At 45.6% G+C, this 18,398-nt stretch overlaps 3 protein-coding genes across 3 annotated transcripts; all 3 read right to left on the reverse strand.

Moving 5' to 3' along the window:
- Positions 1-2,594: 2,594 nt before the first annotated feature.
- cdk21 (cyclin-dependent kinase 21) lies at positions 2,595-6,163 on the reverse strand. The gene is made up of 7 exons (XM_076753199.1): positions 5,280-6,163; positions 4,968-5,100; positions 4,628-4,795; positions 4,339-4,448; positions 4,202-4,252; positions 3,897-4,029; positions 2,595-3,099 (listed from the first exon to the last, which is right to left on the reverse strand). Exons 1-7 carry the CDS (start codon positions 5,507-5,509, stop codon positions 3,022-3,024), a joined length of 903 nt encoding a protein of 300 aa, XP_076609314.1. The 5' UTR covers positions 5,510-6,163; the 3' UTR covers positions 2,595-3,021.
- A 104-nt stretch (positions 6,164-6,267) lies between these two features.
- On the reverse strand, positions 6,268-11,087 carry retsat.2 (retinol saturase, tandem duplicate 2). The gene is made up of 11 exons (XM_076753198.1): positions 10,875-11,087; positions 9,894-10,076; positions 9,409-9,650; positions 8,689-8,890; positions 8,403-8,600; positions 8,201-8,320; positions 7,659-7,797; positions 7,456-7,565; positions 7,207-7,376; positions 6,853-7,012; positions 6,268-6,764 (listed from the first exon to the last, which is right to left on the reverse strand). Exons 1-11 carry the CDS (start codon positions 11,029-11,031, stop codon positions 6,616-6,618), a joined length of 1,830 nt encoding a protein of 609 aa, XP_076609313.1. The 5' UTR covers positions 11,032-11,087; the 3' UTR covers positions 6,268-6,615.
- A 1,799-nt stretch (positions 11,088-12,886) lies between these two features.
- Positions 12,887-18,088, reverse strand: LOC143334007 (all-trans-retinol 13,14-reductase-like). The gene is made up of 11 exons (XM_076752465.1): positions 17,914-18,088; positions 17,479-17,661; positions 16,994-17,235; positions 16,275-16,476; positions 15,989-16,186; positions 15,787-15,906; positions 15,252-15,390; positions 14,988-15,097; positions 14,739-14,908; positions 14,136-14,295; positions 12,887-14,047 (listed from the first exon to the last, which is right to left on the reverse strand). Exons 1-11 carry the CDS (start codon positions 18,068-18,070, stop codon positions 13,899-13,901), a joined length of 1,830 nt encoding a protein of 609 aa, XP_076608580.1. The 5' UTR covers positions 18,071-18,088; the 3' UTR covers positions 12,887-13,898.
- Positions 18,089-18,398: the final 310 nt, after the last annotated feature.

Consider the following 18,398-nt stretch of genomic DNA (forward strand, 5'->3'; position numbering starts at 1 on the left):
CTCCTTTATGCATTTACCAGCATGAACAGGAGTAAGATTTGACGCTTGTTTAAAGAGCAGAAGTCATGTGACGAGCAGGAGGATTGTCAAATGGAGAGGAGAATACTGTGGAGGCTCAACGGGGATCACGGCCTTCTAATCCAGCAACACTTGCTGACACAAGCTCTGAAATAAAGCAGTGGATGAGCACACAGGACCCGTTCTCCACCTGCTCAGACAGAGAAACTCCAACATCGGTGTAATGTTCAAAAGAAAACATCCGGAGGATTAAACAAAAGTGCTGAGCCGAGGATATAAGTTCAAATCTACTACATATTTTAACAGATGAATTTCTCAGAAACTCACTCTCAGCATACCATTACAGGCCTGTGTTGGGTACATTTTCACAGGCTCAATGATAATTTTCTAGTGCAGACATGTTACATAAGAAGAGGACCTCAGTGTCCAGCAGCAGCACAGTAAACCAGATTAAAAGGTTGGCCAAGAATAAGCCTCCAACCAATTACACCTGTCCTGGCTGGGCTTCCTGCACTAAAGCCCCCCAAGGAGCACCAGAATTCAAGGGCAAGCTCCTTTTCCCTCATACTTCCACTGAATGAGAGTATAAGCGGCAGCCACAGCAGCATGGATGGGTTTACATGGCCGTGCATTGTCCAGGAGGAAGACAGGGATGTGTGAAACTGACATCGGCAGCTGCGGTCACTGTTACGCCTTCGTCTGATCTCTACATTAAAAGCATGCGGCTGCAGGGCAGAGAGCAAGAACAGCTTTCTGCTCATGCAACCACCATAATCCACTTGTTAGCTTCCAGCGGGGTGTAGCACATTAACAGCTGCTCTGATGGCGCTTTTTTTTTTTTTGCATTGCACTTATACTTTGGATTAATATCTCCAACAAATGTCAACGCAACGGATTGGGCAAAGATGGAGATGCGAGGAGCTTTTAAATTCACAATCCTTTTCTTAATGTCCAGACACAAACAATGACACACTCAAACGTTTTTAAAACACACAGTTAAGTCTGTTGACGAATAATAAGAGTACCACAATTTCACAGGTGTTAAAAGCAGAGGTTCTTGTAGTTTCATCCATGCGTAATTCGTGCGTAAAACGTGTTTTGGCACCCAAAAACACTGAACTGCCAAACCGTCACTGCCTTTAAATCATTCTTAGACAATACTACATAATAATTTTACACCCAAGGCTCAGAGACTAACTGAATAGATAAACTTCCATGTCCAAAGCGCAGCCCGAACTTCCGCAGGTCAGACAAAACGAACACCAGATGCGTCAAATATTCAGAACTCCTGAGCGGGCGCATGGTTACATTTTCAACTTTAAATAAAGTTATTAAAGACAATTAGTGTGGATTACAGTCTCATGTGTACTTACATGTACTGCGCGCCGTGCGAAGTGGGCATGTGTGGTGCCGCTGTCCTTCCTCAGACCGGCGGTCCCTCCCCACTGGCCCTTTGCTCTTCGGGCTGTCGCTCCAAATGTAGTCACACTCGCAGCTGTGGAGCGCGCTCCGTATTAAGGGGGGAGGGTATAAATAGACGGACAAACCGGGGGACGCCCCTTCTACTGTCCTGGAAGCAGCCGAGAGACGCGGTTCTCCACGAGCTGTCGTCTCATGAGCTGCGGCGGCGTTGACGGCCGAGCAAGAGCAGCACAAGCACCAGCTTCACCTCACGCCACGCGCGTTTTGGTAATTTGATTTATCGCGAGTTTATTTGTTGATTTGCACCACAAAAGTACAAGACCAAGACCTAAACTCGTTGCCCCGTATCAGATCTTTACATATTTAATTTTACTTTGTGCTTAGTCCTAAAAAAAAACTTTATTCAAATTGGCACAAAGTAATTGACACCAGATAACTGATGACTATTTCTTGTTCCAGCTCTGGAGCCCTGGTTGGTCTCTGGGTGTTTGCGCATATACATTTAAAATGTGGCTGCCAAATATGACCTGCTGTGCGAATTGTGTGATTTTCCCCTAAAATAATTTCATTTGCGTTAAGTTGATGCATAAAAACTCAAAGACAAAAATAAAACATCAAGCTAGGAAAATGAAGTCAAATACATGCTAATCAATAAATATATTCTGTGTGTAGAAGATAAAAACATGACTGAAATCAAAATGGAATAACAAATTTATCTGAAAAGGACTTTTTAAATGTTACCGTTCGTCTTTTCCTGCTTCAACATGTTCATGTCTCATGTCCAGCAAAACCAGGCCGGTCTGCACAGCAAGAGGAGATGAGTGGAAAATGCTTTCCTTTGGATAAACTGACCGTACTTTCCCTCTTTTGCTTCGTTTCGTCAAACACTTGCAGCTGAGGTTTGGGCTCTCGAGTCCCCTGCGCTGCTCGTTCTGTCTCAACACTGCCCCCCTCTGTTCGCACTGTGCAGCTGCAAAGGGAAAACATGCCTGTGCTGTGCAGATCTACCTGAATGTTATCGACCGTGTTGCATTCAAAGGCGGAGACGAGTTTGAGTGATAATTATTTATAGAAATGCTTCTTGAATGAACAGTGCAACATGTAGAAAAATATTTGGTATAATCTGTCAGTACAAACATAAATACAGGTGTCATCTGCTCCGGTGATGACACCATAAATACCTTCACAAAAATAACAAAAACAAATCATTTCCTCCAGGGTCCGAACCGAAAAACGCTTCGGTGAAACAACAGAAACCAACTCAACAACTTAAAGGTGCTCATAATGGTCAATCAACAATCCCCTCCTTTAACAGAAACACTCAGCAACAACAAAGAAGTACTACATTTAGTGGGAATACACAGAGTACTACCAAGAACAAGAGACTTTTACTGTGAGGTTTACAGATTTTCTCAACATATCTGTTACTGTTTAGGATTTTGTGCCATCAGAGTCCATCAAACGCAGTCTCTCATGATGTGTACGGTGGATTCGATGGCACAGGACTCGTTCTCAGAGCTGACAGCAGAGAGGAGGAGGAGGAGGAGGAGGAGGCAGGTGGGGCTGAAGTTTCTCTCCTCCTCAGTGCTTCGTGAAGAAAGGATGAAGCAGAGCTTTGGCGGCTGAGATGCGAGCGCTCGGTCTGAAGGCCAAACATTGCTGCAGGTATAAAGAGATGTCACACCTCAGAAAGGACCAACCTCAGCGCTGCTGCGATGATGCTTATTCAACTGTATACAACTACACATCTTAAACCTACCGGCTGAGTGACCAGACGCCAAGAGCGCAACGAAAACCTTGACTGCATTCATGAAACGAGGAAAAGCGAGCAGCTCTTCAGGTTTGTGAAGCTGCAGCTGTGTTTGCTATTTTTAACCGTGCTAGCAGCGTGGAGATGCTGCTCGTTCCACAGTTTTCTGCAGACTAAAATATCTCAGCAACGTAAGACTGCCACCAGGAGTTGGATTTTTGTTTTTAGTGAAATATCTCAACAGCTGGTGGATGAATTGATATGAAACACAGATGGACGCGTCTCCTTTAATTTTCATTTGGTGCCATCGTCAGGTCAAAACTTGAATCTGTCCATCCCATCAGCCTCAGCTGCCCTTTGTTTTTCACGCTGATTAGCAAACGTTAGCATGCTAACAGACTAACTAAGATGGCATGCATGTTTACATTATACCTGCTAAACATCAGCATGTTAGCATACCGATGCTAGCATTTAGCATTATACATGAGGTTGCTGCACTGTGCAGCCTCAGAGCTGCTAGCATGCTTGTAGACTCTCGAAATTTGATTTGAGATTTATCAATTAAAGTACAAATCCTTTCAGCCGTGTACTCTGTGTCTCATTGGTCAAATTCATTCATTCAGATGTCAGTCAGCCTCTGTGTGTGTATGTGAGAGACTGCAGGTGTGAAAACATGTGGTGAAAGCAGAACCACAGGTGCGCTCACAGACAGGAGGTCGTTCTCGTCTGGGCCCACGTGCTGCAGCAGCTTGTCGCAGGAGCCTTTCGGCCCCCAGCTGACTGAGTACGGGATCGGGCTGTCTTTGGGCCAGTCCTCCTCGCTGGGCAAACCCATCACCCTGACAAACACACAGGTGAAGCAGAGAACTGAGCAGCGGCGACAGGCTGCCACCATGTTTAACAATAACATCAGGTTTGAGGTTTTCTTTGCAAGAACGAGTGAAAATCACATACCATGAAACTGCATTACTTCTACAGCGATCTGAACTAAACAGAGGAAGTAACACTCACTCAAAGATTTTCTGCAGCTGCTGCACCTCCGTGTGTCCCTGGAACAGCGGTCTGCAGGAGAACAAATGACATTTTACCTCGAACATGAAACTCTCCAGAGCCACACATCTCCTCCAGACAGACTCAGCTCTCCTCACCTCAGGAGGAGGAGCTCGGCGAAGATGCAGCCGACGCTCCACATGTCCACTGAGGACATGTAGACAGAGTTCAGCAGCACCTCAGGAGCTCGGTACCACAGCGTCACCACCTGAACGGAGAGAGGGCGGCGTGACGAGAGAACGACAGAGATAAGGCAGAAAGAGCAAAGAGCAGCTTCCACCTCAGGCCAAAGAACAGGCAGAGTGCAGCGCTACAGATGGGAGAAAGGAGAGGATTACTGCAGGAACAACAGTCGGTGATCTTTGCTCATCGTGTTGCCTCACTTACACCTGGAGTGAGAGCGATATTGAAGGTGTACATGCGTGCCAGTCCAAAGTCTGCGATCTTGACTTCTCCGCAGCTGCTGACCAGGATGTTTTCTGGTTTCAGGTCACGGTGCAGGACCATGTTTGAGTGCAGGAAGTCCAGACCTCGCAGCAGCTGCTGCATCACATCCTGCACAGACAGAGAGGCAGCAAGGACTGGGTCCACGTGCAGGGACGTCTGCATTTTACAGATCAGATGACTGGACGGGGTGCAAAGCACTAAAATGTGCTGTAGCTCTTTACTCTGACTCTTGTGGGACACATGCAGCTGCACTAAGATAAGTCAGGTGATGGGTTCGTACCTTAATAGAGTCATGGCTCAGTCCAGAGGCAGGAACCTTGGACAGGTAGGTGGACAAGTCCTGGTCGATGTATTCCAACACCAGAGTGAGGTCCAAGCTGGAGTCCATCGGCACAGCAGACGCATCCAAGAGCCTGCAAGTTAAAATCAGGCTGCTTTTATTAAATATTACTTAAAAATAGACAAGACAAAAATACCTTTCTCAATGTAATTTGCTTTTTAATTTCTGATGAGTATTTTTGTACACAAATACTAGTACTTTTTTTGCAGTACTTGAGTAAATGTACTTAGTTACATGGACAGACGGGCTTACTTGACTATGTTGGGATGGTTGAAATACGTCATTTTGCGCAGCAGCGCCACCTCGCGGACCATGGCTGCAGGGATCCCGGTGTCCGCCGTGAGGCCGCGGAGGTTGAACTTCTTCACCGCCAGGAGGCGCTGTTTCCCCGCCGTCTCTCTGGCTTTATACACCGCACCGTAAGAGCCCTCTCCTACCTTAGCCAGGAGCTCGTAGCACAAAGGTTTGCTGCAGACGTCCATGGTCCTCCAAATAAATTCACCTCAGCTTTCCAGATAAACATTTATTTTAGGGTGACAGCGGCTAAAAATGTCGTTTTTAGCGTTTTTTAAAGCCAGAGGTTAAGCTAGGTCAACCAGGCTGTCAGCTAGCTGGGAGCTATCAGCTGTAATAACAGCGTTTTGACGCAGCGAACGGGCTGAATTCCGCTCTTGATGGAGCACAAGCTGCTGGTTTGATTTTACCTCAGACCGGGAAACAAACTCGGCCCTCCATGCCCCCGCCTGCAGCTGCCGGAGCCGGTGTGGGCGTCCAGTAGGGCGGCGTCAGAAAACGATGGGAAAATCACACCCCTTTCGTCGGGCAGCTAATCAGAGAGCGCACACTGTCCGTTTCTGAGGCCAGGGCGCGTGCACGTGTCCCTGCTGCTGTCAGTGTCACCTGAGCACGGGGTTTACCTTCAGATCCACCCAGGTCTGCTTTTCAACAGCAGGACTCAACAGACACACATCAAAGTGTGTGTGGGGGGACGGTGGTGTGCACACATTCAGATTTGTAAACAGTGAAGAGGCTGTTTACTCATTGAGAGCTTACGTCTGTGTAATTAGCAGCAAAGTGTGTTTAAGTATTGAGATTAATTAGGAAGAAACAATACGTATGGTTATTGCTCCTTTTGTCAACATGTTTGAGCTGCATGTGCAATTTTGGTAAAAAAAAAAAAAAAAAAAATCAGCTAACACAAAACAAATGTGAAAAATCTGAAAGACCAAACTGCAACCGGTTCATTGTTCGTAGCCTTTAATGTAAAACTGAACACAAGCCGCGCGTGAATCTCGGAGGTCACGTGTGCTCTGATTAGTGCCGGTTGACGGTTGAAAGCTCAACAGCCTCATGGCTCAGTCCTGTAACATCCTTCAGCAGGTATTACTCACAAAACTGAAGTAATCCATCTTGTATTAGTGTTTTGAAGTAATGATGAAACTCAGTGCTATGACTTACAGTATTAATAATCACTCATTTGTTTGATGAGCTGTGAGAGTCCGTAGCCTCCTGATGAGGGTTTTTGTAGGTTTGGCAGCGCTGATTAATTTCAGTATATAACCGTCACTCAGCTCAGTGTTGCAGGCGGTTACTCTCCTTTCAGTTTGTCATTCATAAACTTGGTTTTCTTTGCCAAGGCGATGGTGTCCAGGTGGAGGTTGCGGTTGAGGATGACCGAGCCGCAGGTGAGAGCTCCAGCGAGAGCGCCGGCGAAGCCACACACGAACACGTCCTGACCTGCAGCGCAAAGACACGAAATGCAGTTTAGACTCAGCGAGGTCCTGTCAGGGATTATAAGACGTCTGTGCTGCACGGACGGACAAACCTGTCAGATAGAGGTTCTTCAGTGGAGTCTGAGGTCTCACTGTAGCGTTGAGTTCAGGGCTGAAACGGGCGATGCCGTGATCCGCGCCGTAGATTTCACCTTTGGGGGCTCCAATATAGTGTGTGTTTGTGATGGGGGTTCCAGCATCAATGTACTCTATCTACACACACACAAAAAGCACAGGCATGTTCAGTAAACCAGGACAGCCTGGATTCAGACTTCTGTATCACCGCACACATTTGCGTTCAGCAGCTTCAACATAAGTTGCAACCAGCAGGTGCGACTCGGCCTCCCTGAGCCTCTCAGTGCTCTGTCACACACTGTCTGGACAGAGGACAGATTCAGGTACGTTACCTTGTCTCTGGTTATCTTCGGGAAGACGCTCATCACCACGTCCAGGACAGAGTCAATGAATGCCTGTTTCAGCTCTTTGTACTCAGCCGCTCTGTTCGTCACTTTGCCGTCCTTCCACTCCTCGAACCACGTGTAGTTGGCAAAACTGACCAGACTCAAGGTGGACTTCCCTAAAACAGGACAAGACGCTGTTATGACTGTCGTTACAACTCGTGCACGACCTTGGCGTCACATCACATGTTTCTGTACCTGGTGATCTTTCCTCCCACGTTGGATCTTTAGCTGACGGAGAGCCAACAAACAGTAGAGGGACACTTTTAGCCGATTCTTCCCTCTTTGCGTTCAGGTACTTCTCCACCCTGCCACAGAACATTCACACAGAGAAGAAACAGCTGAAGGAGATGCATTATTTCTAAATGGAGACTTACAGCAGGACACACGGGACGACTTACAGTTCATCGAAATTGTTCTCGGCAAAGATCCAGTAGTTGTTGGCTTTCAGGCCCAGCTCCTCCTTGGTTCCATTCAGACCCACAAACACACTCAGGCCTCCTTCGCCGTTCTTCATCATACTCAGCTGCTGCTGGATAGCTGCATGACAGGAGCGTCACATCAAACAGATCAGCAACATGAAAACCTGGTTTACCTTTGAGTCTTTGCCCTAAATAATAAAAAAATTACTGTCTTGCAGCGTTGTTGCTCACACATTACTATATGCTCTAGAGCTGAGCTGATCAGTCTCTGAATCAGTCAACAGAGGATTAATCAATAGCAATGTGATCACTGTTTAACTCATATGTCAAAGAAAAATGCTAAACAATCTCCATTCGCAGCCTCTCAAGTGTGATTTTTTGCAGCTTTTCTCTCTTTTATGTCATGTCATGTTAGGTTTTAGGCTGATGGTCGGACAAGAAAATGCTCCCTGAACTTATCACCTGGACATTTTCAAGGCTAAAGAAAAGAAAAATTAACCAAAAAAGCACTTCTTCCTGACCTGGCATGGCCTGGAGCTCTTTGGGCAGCAGCTTCTGGTAAGTGTTGAAGATGCCGGCATTGGAGATGACCATTGGGGCACGGATATGTATTTCCTCTTGGCCCTTCATGACGCTCACACCTGAAGCCATAAAAACACAGTGAACCTCCTCTCAGAGGGAGCTGCACGCCATCTACTGAAGAACGGAGGAAACCACACCCACCACAAGCTTCTTTGGCGTCGTTGAACAAGATGCGGTTGACTGGGGCGCGGACGAGAACAGCACCACCTGCTTTCTCGATGATGGGGATCATGTGGTAGGCAATTTCACTGGCTCCGCCTTTTGGGTACCAGGCGCCGTTCAGGTAGTGAGTGACCAGCAAGCTGTGCATGGAAAAACTGGCATCTTTTGGCATGTTACCTGCAGATGAGAGAAGGAAGCAGAAGCTAAGAAAGGAATCCAGAAGAAATGAACCGATCGCACCTTCAGAGCCGCGGCTTGGTGCTACCGTAGGTGCCGAAGATGTAGGTGAAGACGGCCCTCAGGTCCTTGTTCTCCGTCAGTTCGTTGACCACCTCTGTCAGGCTGCGGGACGCCATTTTGAAGAAAAAGGACAGACGTTGGGCCAGGCCGGTGTAGACCAGGAACTTGGCCACGGGGAGGGGGCAGAGCTTCAGCAGAGCGAGGAGCCAAATGCTTCGGCCGACTTTCTGAAGACAGAACACACACAAGAAGAACTGATGATGACTAAAGTCAGCTGACAGAGGACGGCCGTAACATAGACACTACGGACCAAAACATTTGAAAATGAAGAACAGAGGAAAGTGAATTTCATTGAATCCATCTCCTTTTCATCTCTCTTTTCTTAGTGAATTTCACAACGTTTGTCTTGAAAGACAAGAGCTGAAAGAAATGAACAGATGCACTAAAATGACTCCACACACATGGAAAACGTGACGTTTCTTTATCTGTGTGTCAAGGCAAAACGCTGTTGCAACTGGATAAAATGGTGCAATGTCTCAGCTAATGATGGCCAATATCTCCGACCTTTGATTTCCCCACCCTCGAGCCCCTGAACAACATCTGTGACAACACTGACAGAAATGTGGATAATGAAGCCTCTTTGTGCTGAAGTACAGTTTATGAAGACACGGGTCACTGGGAGAAAAGTTTGTGTCAAGAAGCCGCAGATACAGACATCTTCTCCTGGATCATTAAAAGATCCCACCTTGACCAGCCTCAGGTACTCATCGATGGCCTTCTCCTCTCCAGGGAAGCACTTCTTCAGCTCCTCGGGGAAGCGGGTCCTGCCGCTGTAGATGGGATACTGGCGGCGGTTCTCTGGTGGTCCCAGCACTATCTGGTCATAGGGATTCTCCAGAGGCTCCCACTGCAGCTGCCCGTTAGTCATGCTGTCCAACATGCAGCGGAACGGCTTGTGGTCCAGCAGGTCACCGATGTAGTGGATTCCTGAGGGACAAAGCAGGTTATATGTGACCGAAACTCTCATGGAAGTCAGTTTTTTGCATTGAAATATTCTCATCTCATCAGGCTGAACCACAAAGAGACTGAAAATGACCCCTTCACCCAAACTGAGACACACTTGCTCAACTTTAACAAGCCCAAATCCTGGTGTTGTGTAAAAATTCTTCACACAAAGCACCAAATGACTAAACTTTCTTAATGTTAAGTGTGACATATTCATCTTCTCACCAACATCAAACTCAAAGTCCTTCTCGGTGAAGGTGTGGCAGCATCCTCCGGCCCGATCGTGCTGCTCCAGAACCAGGACTTTCTTTCCAACTTTGGCCAGCAGCACCGCAAGCCCAAGACCCCCGACCCCACTGCCGATGATGATGGCGTCCAGGTTGTCGGGTACTTTACTGGCCAGAAAACCTAAAGACGAGGCACAAAAACAATCAATTTGAGAAATTTTAAACTCAATTCCAGTTTTGTAAATGTGAGAATTTACAGCTTTTCTCTGTTTTTTATCGCTGTGAACTGAATACGTTTTGGACAGTTGGTCAAACTGAAATTATAAGTCAAAAATGTGCACTCAGAGAATTTCTGATGGCCATTTGTCATTTTTTTATTTAAGGATAACTGGCTGGAAAAAAATCTTAGATTATCTGAGGTCAAGCTCCACTGTAAACATTAACATGATACACAACAGCTGTAACCTGAGTTTCTTCAACCCCCAGATATCAGATTTAATCTAGTTTTAAAGACATATATGGATGAAGACATGCAATGAGACAGGGCTGCCACTAACTACTATTTTCACTATGCATTCATTTGGGGAGCTATTGAGTCATCAATCAATTTATTTCATCAATAAAAGTGTTTTTTTGTTTATGTTTTTAATATTTGCTTGCAGGATAGAACTTTGTTTTGAAAAGCAACAGTGAATGAAAACTGAATGTGTTTAGACAGAAATATTTCACTCTATAGTTAAATGTGACATGACTTAACTGTATAAAGTGTAAATTCCTCTTCAGCCAAATTTCTCACTTAGCCCTTCGGTGCTGCCTCTCTACACAGTGTCCAGACACTAATACATTACTTTACGGGCTGTTTTCGACGGACGAATCCACTTAAGGTGAGACAGCTCAACATTATTATTTCCATGGACTCTATCTCAGGTTTTGCAACTAAAAACAAAGCGTATTTATCGACCTTGGTCGTGTAACTCACCTTGCTTCAGCACTTTCTTCCTCTCTTTCCGGTCGTGAACCATCTTTTTCAACGGTTCACGAGTGTCCGTCTCAAACGGGTTGGGTCCGGAGCCACTGAAGACATATTTTAGTATAAATATGACTAAAGCCACGCAAATTATCGCTACACCGATCATCTTTGAGTCGACCAGGTGGACCTCAACCACTCCGCTCACTGCATCCACTTCCGTGTTTGAGTCGCTTAAGTACCGCCTACATATCTGACAGTTGATAATACTGGCCAATTAGAGCGTTTCTGTATACGCGTCAGGCAGTTTCGACCAATCAACATCAAGTCTGGGAAAAGACGGAAATCACGCCCCAACTGTTTCGTAATACGAACAACATTGCCTCACGTGTTGAATTCATTCAACTACTTTAATACAAATTAGTTGGTTTATTTTATATCACGTTTTCAATAATTTAAGATACCCGGCTGTATTTAGGAGGGCTTTTTAGCCTTCATGATAGAGACAAGTGAAAGGCATGACAGGAAAGGGGGTAGAGACAGAGGGGACAACAGGCAGCACACGAGCCGCAGGTGGAAGTCGAACCTGCAGAGGACTGACAGCCTCAATGTATGGAGCGTACACCCTGCCGAGTGAGCGTAACCTCAATATTAACTTTTTATTTCTTTTGAAAAGTGCTGTATAAGATTCTTCTTAGTACTTGTAGTAGTAGTACTACATACAAAGAGAGCCAGCAATACCTATTTGTAGAGTATCATTAAACCATTCATTTTAAAAATAAGCCATGTTATGTGCCTTTCTTAACACTTTGTCAGTTGACAATCTGTAGTAATACTGTCAACAAAAATGGCACAGAGCCCAAATCTTCATGAATAAATACAATGAACCATGAGCACAAGGTATCACCTGCCCCATGCCATGAGGACACACTTTTGCTGGAGTTGACATTAAAAACCATTGACTTTAGTTTGACAAACTAAACAAAAAAACACTTAATGTCCACTTTCCTGTAACAAGTAGCTGCAGTGATTTGAAGGACTGTTTAACTTGATATTCTGGACATTCTGCGTAAACATGACCTTGAACATGTAAAACTCCCTTTGACAAAAAAACAGGCAATAACCTCACATCAACTTCTAGATTTTTTTTTGTGCTAAAAAAAAAAAAATTTAAAAAATCACCTGCATCCTCAGTCTTTTCCTGCATCATGAGGCCCCCTGTTGTATTAATAAACAATCATTTGCTCAATCACATGTGAGAGTCCGTAGCCTCCTGTAGGTTTGACAGCACTGATTAATTAATTCAATTCAATTCAATTTTATTTGCATAGCGCCAAATCACAACAGAAGTTGTCTCAGGACACTTTCCATATAGAGCTGGTACAGGCCAAGCTCTTTAAAATACAGAGACCCAACAATTCCCTCATGAGCAAGCACACAGTGGCGAGGAAAAACTTGCTTTTAACAGGCAGAAACCTCAGGCTCTCTCTATCCCAACTCGACCAGTTGGGATAGAGAGAGAGAGCAAGAGAGAGAGACAGACAGACAGACAAACAGAAATGCAATCACAGTAACAGTGACAGTGGATGTAATAATAGCAGTAGCAGTTGCAGTGGATGTCAGGCAGGGCCATGGCAGGAGATGTAGCTGTAATCCATGATCCAGATTCAGCCACTATCCATGGGAACCTGCGAGACGGCAAAGCACAGAGACTCCGGGGAAGAAGCTAAGTTAGAAACACACCGTGGCAGGACATGAAAACGTGCAGATGGACAGGGAGAGAAGAAGAGAGGAGCTTGGTGCATCTTTGGAGGTCCCCCGGCAGTCTAATCCTATAACAGCATAACTAGGGGCTGGTCCAAGGCAAGCCTGAGCAAACCCTAACTATAAGATCTATCAAAAAGGAAAGTTTTAAGCCTACTCCTAAATGTAGAGACAGTGTCTGCCTCTCGGACAAAGACTGGACGATGGTTCCACAGGAGAGCAGCTTGATAGCTCAATGATCTGGCTCCTTTTCTGCTTTTGGAGACTTTAGGAACCATTCTAGTGGGGTAATAAGGTACAATGAGCTCTTTAAGATAAAATGGTATCTGACCATTTAAGCCAGATTTAAGGTGTGTGCGTAACATCTCACATGCACAAATCCTCCAAGTTGGGCAGCAACGACCATATTAGCAGCATTGTCTGTGACTAAAACTAGGTCTTTGTCATTTAATGCCATTCATCTGCTACCCTCTTCAGCAAGTCAGCCACATTTGCGCCCGTGTGACTCTCGTACATTGCTCTTGATTGGACCACAACTGACACTAGCTGCCAATCATCGTTGATGAAATGCGCGATTACGGTAACATAGGACACTGTGGCAATTGATATCCATGTGTCGCATGTGAGAGCTACCCAACCCGCTTTCATCAAAGTATCCAAAACTTCTGTTTTAGTTTCACTGTAGAGCGTCGGTATGGCTGCGTCAGTGGAGAAACGCCGATTGCAATAATCCAACCTGGAAGTTACGAATGCACCGACAACTTTTTCTGCATCGTTTTGAGACAGCATGTGCCTGATTGTTACAGTGTTACGGAGGTGAAAAAAGGCAGTCCTTGAAATTTGTTTTACATGGGAGTGAAAGGACATGTCCTGATCAAAGATAACTCCCAGATTCTTTACAGTGGTGCTGGAGGCCAGCGCAATGCCATCCATAACTGCTATGTCATCAGAAAGTGAGTTTCAAGGTGTTTGGGGCCTAGTACTATAACTTCAGTTTTGTCCGAGTTTAGCATCAGAAAATTGCAGGTCATTATGTCCTGAAGACACACTTGTAGTCTAGTTAACTGATTGGTTTCTTCTGACTTCACTGATAAATATAGCTGGGTATCATCTGCACAGCACTGAAAATTAATTGAGTGCTTCCTAATAATGTTCCCTAAAGGAGGCATATTTAAGGTGAATAGAACTGGTCCAAGCACAGAACCCTGCGGTACTCCATAGCTGACTTTAGCTACAGTGTACAACCGTCACTCAGCTCAGTGTTGCAGGCGGTTACTCTCCTTTCAGTTTGTTATTCATTAACTTGGTTTTCTTCGCCAAGGCGACGGTGTCCAGGTGGAGGTTGCGGTTGAGGATGACCGAGCCGCAGGTGAGAGCTCCAGCGAGAGCGCCGGCGAAGCCACACACAAACAAGTCCTGACCTGCAGCGCAAAGACACGAAATGCAGTTGAGACTCAGCGAGGTCCTGTCAGGGATTATAAGACGTCTGTGCTGCACGGACGGACAAACCTGTCAGATAGAGGTTCTTCAGTGGAGTCTGAGGTCTCACTGTAGCGCCGAGTTCAGGGCTGAAACGGGCGATGCCGTGATCCGCTCCATAGAACTCACCCTTGGGGGTTCTGATATAGTGTGTGTTTGTGATGGGGGTTCCAGCATCAATGTACTCTATCTACACACACACAAAAAGCACAGGCATGTTTAGTAAACCAGGACAGATAGCCTGGATTCAGACTTCTGTATCACCGCATACATTTGTGTTCAGAGGTTCGGCAACAAAACAGCAGCTTGAACCAAAATTGACCTGACATTAAAAATCTTTCCTGGCAAAGAATAGCAACCTAGCATAAATCCAATACTACTAAATAATGCCAGAAAATGATGAAAACACTGATACAACAGGGCTACCTGCCTGAAGGTGAGTCTTTCACTGATGACTTGATGCAACAGTTGTTAGCAGCCAGTTACTTATCTTCATGGATTTTCAGGCTTAATGCTTGAAAAGCAGCTACAGGATGGTTGAAACTGAGGCGTTCAGGTGTGACTCGGCCTCCCTGAGCCTCTCAGTGCTCTGTCACACACTGTCTGGACAGAGGACAGATTCAGGTACGTTACCTTGTCTCTGGTTATCTTCGGGAAGACGCTCATCACCACGTCCAGGACAGAGTCAATGAATGCCTGTTTCAGCTCTTTGTACTCAGCCGCTCTGTTCGTCACTTTGCCGTCCTTCCACTCCTCAAACCACTTGTAGTTGGCAAAACTGACCACACTCAAGGTGGACTTCCCTAAAACAGGACAAGACGTTGTTATGACTGTCGTTACAACTCGTGCACGACCTTGGCGTCGCATCACATGTTTCCGTACCTGGTGATCTTTCCTCCCACGTTGGATCTTTAGCCGATGGAGAGCCAACGAACAGTAGAGGGACATTTTTAACCGATACTTCCCTCTTTGCGTTCATGTACTTCTCCACCCTGCCACAGAACATTCACACAGAGAAGAAACAGCTGAAGGAGATGCATTATTTCTAAATGGGGACTTACAGCAGGACTTGATTCCTATAGTGTGCAGTATATTTTTCACAATGCATGTTTCAGTTACGATGACAGGACACACGGGACGACTTACAGTTCATCGAAATTGTTCTCGGCAAAGATCCAGTAGTTGTTGGCTTTCAGGCCCAGCTCCTCCTTGGTTCCATTCAGACCCACAAACACACTCAGGCCTCCTATGCCGTTCTTCATCATACTCAGCTGCTGCTGGATAGCTGCATGACAGGAGCGTCACATCAAACAGATCAGCAACATAACGGCAACATGAAAACCTGGTTTATCTTTGAGTCTTTGCCCTAAATAATAAAAAAATTACTGTCTTGCAGCGTTGCTCACACATTACTATTTGCTCTAGAGCTGAGCTGATCAGTCTCTGAATCAGTCAACAGAGGATTAATCAATAACAATTCCATCTGTCAAAGAAAAATGCTAAACAATCTCCATTCGCAGCCTCTCAAGTGTGATTATTTGCAGCTTTTCTCTCTTTTATGTCATGTCATGTTAGGTTTTAGGCTGATGGTCAGACAAGAAAATGCTCCCTGAACTTATCACCTGGACATTTTCAAGGCTAAAGTAAAGAAAAATTAACCAAAAAAGCACTTCTTCCTGACCTGGCATGGCCTGGAGCTCTTTGGGCAGCAGCTTCTGGTAAGTGTTGAAGATGCCGGCATTGGAGATGACCATTGGGGCACGGATATGTATTTCCTCTTGGCCCTTCATGACGCTCACACCTGAAGCCATAAAAACACAGTGAACCTCCTCTCAGAGGGAGCTGCACGCCATCTAAAGAAGAACGGAGGAAACCACACCCACCACAAGCTTCCTTGGCATCGTTGAACAAGATGCGGTTGACTGGGGCGCGGACGAGAACAGCACCACCTGCTTTCTCAATGATGGGGATCATGTGGTAGGCAATTTCACTGGCTCCGCCTTTTGGGTACCAGGCGCCGTTCAGGTAGTGAGTGACCAGCAAGCTGTGAATGGAAAAACTGGCATCTTTTGGAATGTTACCTGCAGATGAGAGGAGGAAGTAGAAACTAAGAGCACAATCCAGAAGAAATGAATCGATTGTACCTTCAGAATCGCGGCTTGGTGCTACCGTAGGTGCCGAAGATGTAGGAGAAGACGGCCCTCAGGTCCTTGTTCTCCGTCAGTTCGTTGACCACCTCTGTCAGGCTGCGGGACGACATTTTGAAGAATAAGGACAGACGTTGGGCCAGGCCGGTGTAGACCAGGAACTTGGCCGCAGGGAGGGGGCAGAGCTTCAGCAGAGCGAGGTGCCAAATGCTTCGGCCGACTTTCTGAAGACAGAACACACACAAGAGGAACTGATGATGGCTAAAGTCAGCTGACAGAGGATGGCGGTAACATAGACACGGCTAGTACTAGTTCACTACTAGTGAATTTTAATGAATCCATCTCCTTTTATCTCTGTTTTCTTAGTGAATTTCAAAATGTTTGTCTTTTTGATGTTTCTGCTTGTTTTTGTTTTATTCATGCAAACTTCTCTGAGCAATTTCAAAGCTGAAAGAAATGAACAGATGCACTAAAATGACTCCACACACATAAAAAACAGGACGTTTCTTAATCTGTGCGTGTCAAGGCAATACGCCTTTACAACTAAATAAAATGATGCAATGTCTCAGCTAATGATGGGCAATATCTCCGACCTTTGATTTACCCACCCTTGAGCCCCTGAACAACATCTGTGACAACACTGATAGAAATCTGAATAATGAAGCCTCCTGTGTTGAAGTACAGTTTATGAAGACACGGGTCACTGGGAGAAAAGTCTCCTTGATCATTAAAAGATCCCACCTTGACCAGCCTCAGGTACTCATCGATGGCCTTCTCCTCTCCAGGGAAGCACTTCTTCAGCTCCTCGGGGAAGCGGGTCCTGCCGCTGTAGATGGGATACTGGCGGCGGTTCTCTGGTGGTCCCAGCACTATCTGCTCAAAGGGATTCTCCAGAGGCTCCCACTGCAGCTGCCCGTTAGTCATGCTGTCCAACATGCAGCGGAACGGCTTGTGGTCCAGCAGGTCACCGATGTAGTGGATTCCTGAGGGACAAAGCAGGTTATATGTGACCGAAACTCTCATGGAAGTCAGTTTTTTGCATTGAAATATTCTCATCTCATCAGGCTGAACCACAAAGAGACTGAAAATGACCCCTTCACCCAAACTGAGACACACTTGCTCAACTTTAACAAGCCCAAATTCTGGTGTTGTGTAAAAATTCTTCACACAAAGCATCAAATGACTAAACTTTCTTAATGTTAAGTGTGACATATTCATCTTCTCACCAACATCAAACTCAAAGTCCTTCTCGGTGAACGTGTGGCAGCATCCTCCGGCCCGATCGTGCTGCTCCAGAACCAGGACTTTCTTTCCAACTTTGGCCAGCAGCACCGCAAGCCCAAGTCCCCCGACCCCACTGCCGATGATGATGGCGTCCAGGTTGTCGGGTACTTTACTGGCCAGAAAACCTAAAGACGAGGCACAAAAGTTTTAAAGTTTTAAAGACAAATATGGATGAAGACATGCAATGAGACAGGGCTGCATTCATTTGGGGAGTTATTGAATCCATCAATCAATTTATTTCATCAATAAAAGTGTTTTGGTTTTTCTAATGTCTCACTTAAGGTGAGACAGCTCAACATTATTATTTCCATGGACTCTATCTCAGGTTTTGCAACTAAAAACAAAGCGTATTTATCGACCTCGGTCGTGTAACTCACCTTGCTTCAGCACTTTCTTCCTCTCTTTCCGGTCGTGAACCATCTTTTTCAACGGTTCACGAGTGTCCGTCTCAAACGGGTTGGGCCCGGAGCCGCTGAAGACATATTTTAATATAAATATGACTAAAACAACGCAAATTATCGCTACACCGATCATCTTTAAGTCGACCAGGTGGACCTCGACCACTCCGCTCACTACGTCCACTTTCTCTTTGGGTCACTTAAGGACAACCTACATAACTGACAGTTGATAACACTGACCGATTAAAGCTTTTCTTTTTTTATGCGTCAAGCAGTTTCGACCAATCAACGTCAAGTTGGAGAAAAGACGGAAATCACGCCCCAACTGTTTGGTAATGCGAACAACATTGTCTCACCTGTTTGATTCACTCAAGTGCTTTAATACAAATTAGTTGGTTTATTTTATATCACGCTTTCTATCATTTAAAATGCAAGTTCATATTTAAATTCTGAGATGTCTTAAC

This window comes from Chaetodon auriga, chromosome 16, assembly GCF_051107435.1.
Source record: "Chaetodon auriga isolate fChaAug3 chromosome 16, fChaAug3.hap1, whole genome shotgun sequence".
In the NCBI taxonomy this organism is placed as follows: domain Eukaryota; kingdom Metazoa; phylum Chordata; class Actinopteri; order Chaetodontiformes; family Chaetodontidae; genus Chaetodon; species Chaetodon auriga.

Coding starts and splice junctions, on each gene's coding strand:
- cdk21 (XM_076753199.1), bottom strand. CDS start 5,509: ATGGACGTCTGCAGCAAACCTTTGTGCTACGAGCTCCTGGCTAAGGTA. Junction 5,101..5,279: donor AACCATCCCAACATAGTCAA/GTAAGCCCGTCT, acceptor TTTAACTTGCAG/GCTCTTGGATGCGTCTGCTG. Junction 4,253..4,338: donor GCCGAGCTCCTCCTCCTGAG/GTGAGGAGAGCT, acceptor GTTCTCCTGCAG/ACCGCTGTTCCAGGGACACA.
- retsat.2 (XM_076753198.1), bottom strand. CDS start 11,031: ATGATCGGTGTAGCGATAATTTGCGTGGCTTTAGTCATATTTATACTA. Junction 9,651..9,893: donor GGACTTTGAGTTTGATGTTG/GTGAGAAGATGA, acceptor TTTGTCCCTCAG/GAATCCACTACATCGGTGAC. Junction 7,377..7,455: donor GTGGGAGGAAAGATCACCAG/GTACAGAAACAT, acceptor GTCCTGTTTTAG/GGAAGTCCACCTTGAGTCTG.
- LOC143334007 (XM_076752465.1), bottom strand. CDS start 18,070: ATGATCGGTGTAGCGATAATTTGCGTTGTTTTAGTCATATTTATATTA. Junction 15,907..15,988: donor CGATGCCAAGGAAGCTTGTG/GTGGGTGTGGTT, acceptor TTATGGCTTCAG/GTGTGAGCGTCATGAAGGGC. Junction 15,391..15,786: donor AGAGCTCCAGGCCATGCCAG/GTCAGGAAGAAG, acceptor CCTGTCATGCAG/CTATCCAGCAGCAGCTGAGT.